The sequence below is a fragment of the Salvelinus fontinalis genome, chromosome 12, assembly GCF_029448725.1.
Source record: "Salvelinus fontinalis isolate EN_2023a chromosome 12, ASM2944872v1, whole genome shotgun sequence".
Lineage (NCBI taxonomy): Eukaryota > Metazoa > Chordata > Actinopteri > Salmoniformes > Salmonidae > Salvelinus > Salvelinus fontinalis.
This window is the reverse complement of record NC_074676.1, coordinates 36,108,935-36,118,522: the sequence shown is the minus strand read 5'-3', so window position 1 is coordinate 36,118,522 and position 9,588 is coordinate 36,108,935. Positions and strand designations below refer to the sequence as shown.

The 9,588-nt window shown below is 42.8% G+C and overlaps 1 protein-coding gene across 1 annotated transcript; it reads left to right on the top strand.

Moving 5' to 3' along the window:
* The first annotated feature begins 6,224 nt into the window (after positions 1 to 6,224).
* LOC129867262 (kelch-like protein 23) lies at positions 6,225 to 9,326 on the top strand. The gene is made up of 3 exons (XM_055940551.1): positions 6,225 to 7,405; positions 7,594 to 8,005; positions 8,129 to 9,326. Exons 1-3 carry the CDS (start codon positions 6,442 to 6,444, stop codon positions 8,430 to 8,432), a joined length of 1,680 nt encoding a protein of 559 aa, XP_055796526.1. The 5' UTR covers positions 6,225 to 6,441; the 3' UTR covers positions 8,433 to 9,326.
* The last annotated feature ends 262 nt before the right edge of the window (positions 9,327 to 9,588 follow it).

Genomic DNA, 9,588 nt, shown 5'->3' with positions numbered 1-9,588 from the left:
CTCTGAGTCCCCCCCTCCCACCAACCCTGATCCCACCTAGAGCCTTAAAAAAGGTTTTGGCTACATCCCGGTTTACATAGGCTTCATTGTACAAATGATGTGACCTAACAGTATTATAAGGTGTGTACAAATCTACAGGTAAATCAAAACAAAGGGTACTCCCTAGTATTCATCATGGAATTACTTGAAATGTTGTGACATTTATTTTGAGCTAAAAAAGGTGAATTTCATAGGAGTTGAATGTCAAATCAAAAATAGTTTTGATTGGATACACACTATATATACACAAAAGTATATGGACACCCATTCAAATTATTTGATTCGGCTATTTCAGCCACACCCGTTGATGACAGGTGTATAAAATCGAGCACAAAGCCATGCAATCTCCATAGACAAACATTGGCAGTAGAATGGCCTTACTGAAGAGCTCAGTGACTTTCAATTTGGCAACGTCATAGGATGTCACCTTTCCAACAAGTCAATTCATACAATGTCTGCCCTGCTAGAGCTTCCCCGTTCAACTGTAAGTGCTGTTATTGTAAAGTGGAAAACGTCTAGGAGCAACAACGGCTCAGCCGCAAAGTGGTAGGCCACACAAGCTCACACCGCCAAGTGCAGAAGCACATAATGCGTAAAAATCATCTGTTTTCAGTTGCAACACTCACTACCAAGTTTCAAACTGCCTCTGGAAGCAACATCAGCACAATAACTGTTTGTCCGGAGCTTCATGAAATCGGTTTCCATGGCCGAGCATCCGCACACAAGTCTAAGATCACCATGCACAATGCCAAGCATCGGCTGGAGGGGTGTAAAGCTTGTCGCCATTGGACTCTGGAACAGTGGAGTGGTGAATCACGCTTCACCATCTGGCAGTCAATGGACGAATTTGGGTTTGGCGGATGCCAAGAGAACGCTACCTCCCTGAATGCATAGTGCCAACTGTAAAGTTTGGTGGAGGATGAAATAATGGTCTGGGGCTCTTTTTTATGATTTGGGCTAGGCCCGTTAGTTCCAGTGAAGGAAAATAAGCTACAGCATACAATGATATTCTAGACGGTTCTCTGCTTCCAACTTTGTGGCAACAGTTTGTGGAAGGCCTTTTCCTGTTTCAGCATGACAATGCCTTGTGCACAAAGCAAGGTCCATACAGAAATGGTTTGTCAAGATCAGTGTGGAAGAACTTGACTGGCCTGCACAGAGCCCTGACCTCAACCCCCTCGAACACCTTTGGGATAATTGGAACGCCGACTGTGAGCTAGGCCTCATCGCCCAACATCAGTGACCAACCTCACTAATGCTCTTGTGGCTGAATGGAAGCAAGTCTCCGCAGCAATGTTCCAACAACTAGTGGAAAACCTTCCCAGAAGAGTGGAGGCTGTTATAGCAGCCCCTGGGGGGAAGAACTCAATATTAATGCCCATGATTTTGGAATGAGATGTTCGATAAGCAGGTGTTCACATACTTTTTGTCATGTAGTGTATATATATTTGTGGTCATGTAGGCTATTATACTGAACAAAGATATTAAGGCAACATGCAACAATTTCAAATAATTTACTGAGATACAGTTCATAGAAGAAATCCATCAATTGAAATACATTCATTAGGCCCTAATCTATGGATTTCACATGATTGGGCAGGGGTTGCAGCCATTGGTGGACCTGGGAGGGCATAGGCCCACACACTTGGGAGCCATGTCCAGCCAATCAGAATGAGTTTTTCCACACAAAAGGGCTTTATTACAGGCAGAAATACCAACACTTTACATGTTGTGTTTATATTTTTTGTTTAGTATACATCATTATTTTATCTCCTGACATAGTAAAAACACTTCAAGATGGAGTGGAGAGTCCTGGAATTCTTTTAACTTTTGGCTCGATGCCTTGGGCTCACTGCTCTTGGCAGATCTTTACTTATCTTACCAGGACTGCAGTCTCTCTAGCCAACTTCGCTTATCAGTTCTAGTTACATGGTGCATTTAGATCACATCCACTGTGCCACTCACACAGTACACTATTTAGGATGAAAATAAAGTGGCATTACATTTTGTTTTATCTACAGATAAATAATTGTCAGTATCTGGTTTAAATGTAAATGCTTTCAAGAGTCAACAGTGTTTCCCCTATATTCATTTTGCAGCCATGCACCGCTTAAGACCCCAGGAAGACCCGAGCCGCCCACAAGCGTCTCTTTGTTTGTGCCCACAAGCTTGAGTAGCCTCCTACAGCAGCTAAGAATTACAGCCTGCTGATCACAATCAACAAGCCTCCCTTCCTGGAGGATGAAAAGAGCCGTTCAGCCCCTCTAACTTAGCTATAAATGTGACACTATAGCCAGCAAGCTACCAACCCTCCACAATGTTCTTTTTACAGTGGCTGCGGTTCCGGATTTTCTCGAACCCAGATTTCTATTTACTAAATATTTCTACATATGTGCAGGATCATCTGCGCACTTCCCCCTCCAAGTTTCAGCTGCTGCTCAGTGTTCACTCACTCTGTGACACCGCTGCTGCTTGTACATGAAGAACTAAACTACCGGTCAAAAGTTTTAGAACACCTACTCATTCAAGGGTTTTTCTTTATTTTTACTATTTTCTACATTGTAGAATAATAGTGAAGACATCAAAACTATGAAATAACATATATGGAATTTTGGCACATTTCTCCTGACAGAGCTGGTGTAACTAAGTCAGGTTTGTAGGCCTCCTTGCTTGCACACACTTTTTCAGTTCTGCCCACAAATTTTCTATAGGATTGAGGTCAGAGCTTTGTGATGGCCACTCCAATACATTGACTTTGTTGTCCTTAAGCCATTTTGCCACAACTTTGGAAGTATGCTTGTGGTCATTGTCCATTTGGAAGACCCATTTGCGACCAAGCTTTAACTTCCTGACTGATGTCTTGAGATATTGCTTCACTATATCCACATAATTTTCCTGCCTCATGATGTCATCTATTTTGTGAAGTGCACCAGTCCCTCCTGCAGAAAAGCACCCCCACAACATGATGCTACCATCCCCGTGCTTCACGGTTGGGATTGTGTTCTTTGGCTTGCAAGCCTCCCCCTTTTTCTTCCACGTATAACGATGGTTGTTATCGCCAAACAGTTCTATTTTTGTTTCATCAAAGCAGAGGACATTTCTCCAAATGTCGGCCTTTCTGGTTACGTCGATATAAGACTCGTTTTACTGTGGATATAGATACTTTTGTACCTGTTTCCTCCAGCATCTTCACAAGGTCCTTTGCTGTTGTTCTGGCATTAATTTGCACTTTTCGCACCAAAGTACGTTCATCTCTAGGAGACAGAACGCGTCTCCTTCCTGAGCGGTATGACGGCTGCGTGGTCCCATGGTGTTTATACTTGCGTACTGTTGTTGGTACAGATTAACGTGGTACCTTCAGGTGTTTGGAAATTGCTTCCAAGGATGAACCAGACTTGTGGAGGTCTACAATAGTTTTTCTGAGGTCTTGGCTGATTTCTTTTGATGTCAAGCAAAGAGGCACTGAGTTTGAAGGTAGACCTTGAAATACATCCACAGGTACACCTCCAATTGACTCAAATTATGTCAATTAGCCTATCAGAATCTTATAAAGCCATGACATCATTTTCTGGAATTTTCCAAGCTGTTTAAAGGCACAGTCAACTTAGTGTATGTAAACTTTTGACCCACTGGAATTGTGATACAGTGAATTATAAGTTAAATAATCTGTCTGTAAACAATTGTTGGAAAAATTACTTGTGTCATGCACACCGTAGGTTTCTTAACCGACTGGCCAAAACTATAGTTTGTTAACAATAAATTTGTGGAGTGGTTGAAAAACAAGTTTTAATGATCCAACCTAAGTGTATGTAAACTTCCGACTTCAACTGTATATCTCCCTCTCTAACTTTAAGCATCAGCTGTCAGAGCAGCTTACCGATCATTGTACCTGTACACAGCCAATCTGTAAATAGCACACCCAACTACCTCATCCCCATATTGATATTTATCCTTTTGCTCTTTTGTACCCCAGTATCTCCACTTGCACATCATCATCTGCACATCTATCACTCCGGTGTTCATGCTAAATTGTAATTATTTCGCCTTTATGGCCTATTTATTGCCTTACCTCCCTAATCTTCTACATTTGCACACACTGTACATAGAATTTTATATTGTGTTATTGACTGTACGTTTGTTTATGTGTAGCTCTGTGTTGTTGTTTTTGTCGCACTGCTTTAATTTATCTTGGCCAGGTCACAGTTGTAAATGAGAACTTGTTCTCAACTGGCCAACCTGGTTAAATAAAGGTGAAATAAAAAATACATTACTGTTTGGAATTGAGGTGCATAGACTTTCAAAACATGAATGACCAGTCCTAGGTCAAAATAGCAGCAACAATTACCTCCTCATCCTCCCTGAAATTTCACTCGGATTGGTATGTCAATATATTTTGAAAGGTCAAATATACTTCTCATATTTATGCTGCAGAGGAAATAACTTATAAATTGAAATGTGTGGATTGGAAACATGCTAGCTCTGGTCCAGGGTGTTATGTGTGGATTGGAAACATGCTAGCTCTGGTCCAGGGTGTTATGTGTGGATTGGAAACATGCTAGCTCTGGTCCAGGGTGTTATGTGTGGATTGGAAACATGCTAGCTCTGGTCCAGGGTGTTATGTGTGGCTTGAGGCTCGACTTCAACGGCCCAAATATTTCGATTAATATAACTGATATCAAATCAAACGACTATCATCAATTTAACGTATGCGTATTAATTTAATTCGCTTGTGATAGCCGTCGCTACTATGGTCCTATTTAGCCGTAATCATCACATTTCTAACCACCTTTTACTTGGCGATACTCCTCATTCTTGATTAGGAATGCACGGGTGTCTTATAAACCTCTGTGGCCAGTTGCAGGTGGTACTCCAAAAAACGGAATATTCTGAAAAAAATAATAATACACTTTTTGCACCACAGGAGGAGTTTCCTCGCCACTTTAGCTGCTGGAGATATGGCATTAGGCATCTTTGCAGGAACTAGTCATTTGTAACACCTCGATCACACCTACAGTGTTGTTGCGCAAAATGGTAGAGCCTCATCAGGATATGTATGCAACATAAGTTCAACATTCACCTTCTGCTACCATTTCTGTCAAGCCGTCAACGCATACGTTCAATTTATCCAACGTATGCACCACACAGAACGTTGTCATATCTTTCGGAATATTTCCTCTTTATTGGAGTTCCACCTGCAACTGGACACAGGCTTATAAGACACCCCGGCCCCTTCCGAATCGAGAACAAAGAAAGTATCGCCAAGTAAAAGTTCGTCGAAAATATCTTTACAGCTAATAAACAGCATATTAGATATGCAGCTGAGTTTCGAGTTTACATGGCTACCCTCCATAGAGGATTTTTTTCTAATTATGTTTACTGACTGGCTTTAATATACTTTCGTTACTCGCAAACATAAGTGTTGCAGGAGTGCTGACAAACTTATTTATGTTTGCGCAAGTTGTCATTTGTCCAAAATACGAAATAAACTACTTTCGAGCACTCTGGTTGCCGTCAGACTAGCGCACACAGATCCGACGCATGCCCATTGGCCTGCTCGCACATTGCGTCAAATCTCGTCAGAACTTTAACATATTTTACTTTGGTGAGTAAAGATGGAGGGCGTTGAAGCAGACTCAAGCCACATGTAATGCCATGGAGCAGAGCTAGAAACACGATAGTTGGCAACGTTAGCTAGCTAGCTAGCCATGATAGCCAGGATGTACAGTCTTGCTTTTCGGTTAGCTGTCTCTATCTAGTCGGAATAATAAGTAATGACAACAAAAATATTTAAAAGTTGAACCCTTTAGAAAATGTATGGAAATTAGCTAAATTATTTTTGTTTATTCATTCAAACAAGACGAACAAAATACGAACTCCCCGCCATTTTCGCTCTTCTGTAAATTCAGTGACAGTTTGACCTGATTAGTCCTCCAACCTGACGTTTTTTGTGTGTAGTTGAGACCATAATAATAGAATATTCTATTAACAATAAAGAAGTGTTTTTTTCATAGTCTAAATATGTTTCATAGAAAAAAACGGACCCGATATTTATTAATTTCCCTCTGTGCAGAAATCTCTCATGTTTAGCAAAGAGCAGGGGTCACATGCAGGGGCTACAAAAATGCATGTAAATTGATAATTTTCTATTTAACACAAAGCTGCGACTTATAAAGGAGGCAACGTTATAATTCAATGTTATTACATGGCTCTTTACAAACCCCTTTCACCCACAACAAATAGTTTGGTATGCCTGCTGTCTGGTTGGCACATAGGCCATAGTTATATTTAGCTTGTGTTTTGCAAACTGACCTGACCTAATTTCCTCATTGGTAGCCAACAGAGAACCAGAGAAAGGTCGCACCAGAGAAAGTAAGACAAGGGGAGAACCGTGGCTGTTGTGACATGGCCTGCAGAAATCCAGAGCTGGTGCCGTATACTGTAAGAGCAACACCTTCTCCTGTGTTATGCCCCGATAACGACAGTTCTAACGAGGAGGCTGAGATAAATGTGATGATACCTGACACAATTCTTCACATAGAGACAGAATCCTTCTTTGTGAACCGTCAACAGCTGGCTTTTCAGAGCCCCTATTTCCGTGCACTTTTCTATGGCGGCGGCAGAGAGAGTGGCAAGCGCCACGTTGAGATCAAAGGTGTGGGTGTGGACCAGTTTCGTGTCCTGATGGAATACACCCAGACATCCAAGCTATCTCTCAGCAGAGAGAATGTCCTGAGGATCCTAGAGACAGCAGACTTCCTCCAGCTGGAGAGACCTAGGCTCCTATGTTGCAAGTTCCTGGAGAGAGAGCTGCATCTGAGCAACTGCTTGGGCATGATGTCCTACGCTTGGCAGCTGGGATGCCGGGAGCTCTACACAGCAGCACGTGAGGTGGCTCTAACCCACCTACCTGCTATCGCCACAGAGGAGGACTTCATGTATCTGTCCAAGGAGAGTGTGGCGGACCTCCTTGCCAGTGATAAACTATTTGTACCCAGGGAGGATCAAGCCTTGGAGATGACCTTACGCTGGGCAACCTTTGACCCCAGTCGGGAGGAGGACTTCATGGAGTTGGTGGAGCTGGTGCGACTAGAGAACCTGTCTCTGCCCTACATCACTGATCTGCTCACCAGGCTTAAAGGGTCTGACCCACAAGCCAAACTCATCTGTAAACTGAATGACAATTTTCCTACTAGCTGGTCTATGTGCAGGTCCATACCTCGGGCCAGAGAAACACTGTACATACTCGGAGGGCCCCATGACCAGGACAAACAGTCTCTCTACCAGTTTTACCCCCACAGTGGGAGATGGCAGTCTCATGCACCACTTCAGAGGAAGAATCTCACACAGTACTCTGTGGCAGCAGTAGGTAATGATTTGACAATTTGACTCCCTTTCAGAAGTTAAACACCCTTTCTTATTCAGAATAAATTATGTCAGCTAAAGTGATCCATGAACTTACTATCAGTATGCTATCGGGAGTATGTATACTTGAATAAGCCATAGGAGTCACAATTCAAGTAATTTATGTCAGCCTCTTGTTTCTTCCTCTCCCAGGAGAAAACATTGTAGTCACCGGAGGCAACTTCCGTGATGAGATCTTTTGGTACAGCGTGGACTGGGTGCGGATATTCCAGTGTGGGAACGAGCGCTGGGTGGATGGCCCTCCACTGCAGAAGTCCAGGCACAGCCACTGCTCTGTGGGCCTGGGGCAGGAGCTGTACGTCCTGGGGGGCACCATGGACGAGGGGCCTGTGGCCCACGTGGAGAAGCTGCCGCTTGGGGCACAGGGCTGGGAGGATGTCAGCCCCATGGTGCGGGCTGTGGATAGGGCTGCCACCGTTGCTCTGGATTTGTGTATCTATGTCGCCTGTGGACTGGATGAGAATGGGGAGGTGTACAGCGGCATTCAGAGATACCTGGTGAAGGAGGACCAATGGGACGTTGTCACCTACTCCCCTCTGCCCAGGTAAGTGAAATCAGAGCTTGCACTAGTTCTGCTAGGTTGAAAGTCATGGAACTATAGCTAGGTTGCATCAACAGACTTTTGTCTGGGGCAGGTTCCTTATAAAAATAGATTTATGTCCCGTAGGTATGACCTTCTTGCAACAGTGCTCAACGGGGCCCTCTATCTCCTGGGAGGTCAGGCATTGCGGCTAGATGTGGAGACAGACGAATGGACAGTTCTAGAAGAAGAATGTCTGGACAGAAAGTTCTTTGGTGGCTGCACCACAGTCAATGGGCAGATCTACCTGCTGAGTGAGCGAAAGATGAACAAAGCATTCCCCAACATGGTACTGATGGATCCTTACATCGACACCTGCATGGAAATAGACAATGCCATACCCTGTCCTGTGCCTCTCCGTGGCTGTGTTACCATGTGCTTGGTCACATGACACTGGTGAGTTGCCAGTAAGCATTTAGCAGTTCACATCCTTCTCACCAACTCCCTCTCCCCAATATAATAGATATTCTATTGAAATGGTCAGACACTTATCAGCTATTGATTTTGCTTTTGAATGAAAAGGTACAAACACATTTATCAATAGTTTGATAAAAGTTATTTATTGATTTTGTTGACCTGGCCAGAGTGAACAAACTTATGAGGTGTGTGCATTCAGAACAAGACTAGTCATGTGTTATTGCCATTTGTATCATTGCACTAGTAGAACTTTTAATAAAATAAACATCCAATAATCATGATTGAAGGCCCAGTGCAGTCAAAAATGTGATGTCCCCGTGTTTTATATATGCAGTACATTTCCACACTATGAGGTTGTGACATTTGAAAATGCTGATAATGCCCTTCATCCCACCAAAATAGTCAAACATTTCAGGCGGTCTGTTCAAACAGCTCTTACACTAAAAGGGCATTATCATAATTTTCACAATTTCACAGTTAATAGACCAATAAGAAAGAGAGTAACAAACCTCTCTGCCAATAACAGCTAGTTTTCAGTTTTCCCCTTCCCACTCAGTCCACTCCCAGACAGTTCTAGCTAAATTCTTGCTTGAGAAATTGCTCTTTGCTAAGAAGATGTTTTTGACCATAACAACTAATTGTGAACTTTAATATCTTCAAAACAAAGCAACTGTTTAGGTTATGCAGAGGTTGTTGATTCTGCTCTTCACAAGTCCTCACTGTCAGCCCTTGCTATGGAAACAACATTTCCCTAGTATAACATAAGGGTGTAACACTGGTGTTACAGTACAAAAGCAGCATTAAGAGAGTGAGGCACACCTAGACCCTGGTAACAACATAGTCAGTCTCAAAGAAGTGTGTTCCTACCCTGGTCCCAGATCTGTATGTGCTTTAGTCATCTCATCTGATTATCGCTATCATTGCATGACAAGCTCATACAGAGCTCTTATTCCAGTGTGAGACGATAGAGATGATTGTGATTGACACGTCTCTGGGCAAAAGAGTAATTCCAAACCCCCATCTTTTCACAGCACAGTAGTATCATGTCTTTAGTGCTTGAACGTTTTGTCAATCTAATGACATCACATTTTTGCAAAAGCTCCTGTAAACAATATAAGTAGTAAAATTGT

Excerpts from the sequence above, each read along its gene's own strand:
- LOC129867262 (XM_055940551.1), top strand. The coding sequence starts at position 6,442 with ATGGCCTGCAGAAATCCAGAGCTGGTGCCGTATACTGTAAGAGCAACA. Across the intron at positions 7,406-7,593 it reads GTACTCTGTGGCAGCAGTAG|GAGAAAACATTGTAGTCACC; the intron begins GTAATGATTTGA and ends TTCCTCTCCCAG. Across the intron at positions 8,006-8,128 it reads ACCTACTCCCCTCTGCCCAG|GTATGACCTTCTTGCAACAG; the intron begins GTAAGTGAAATC and ends TATGTCCCGTAG.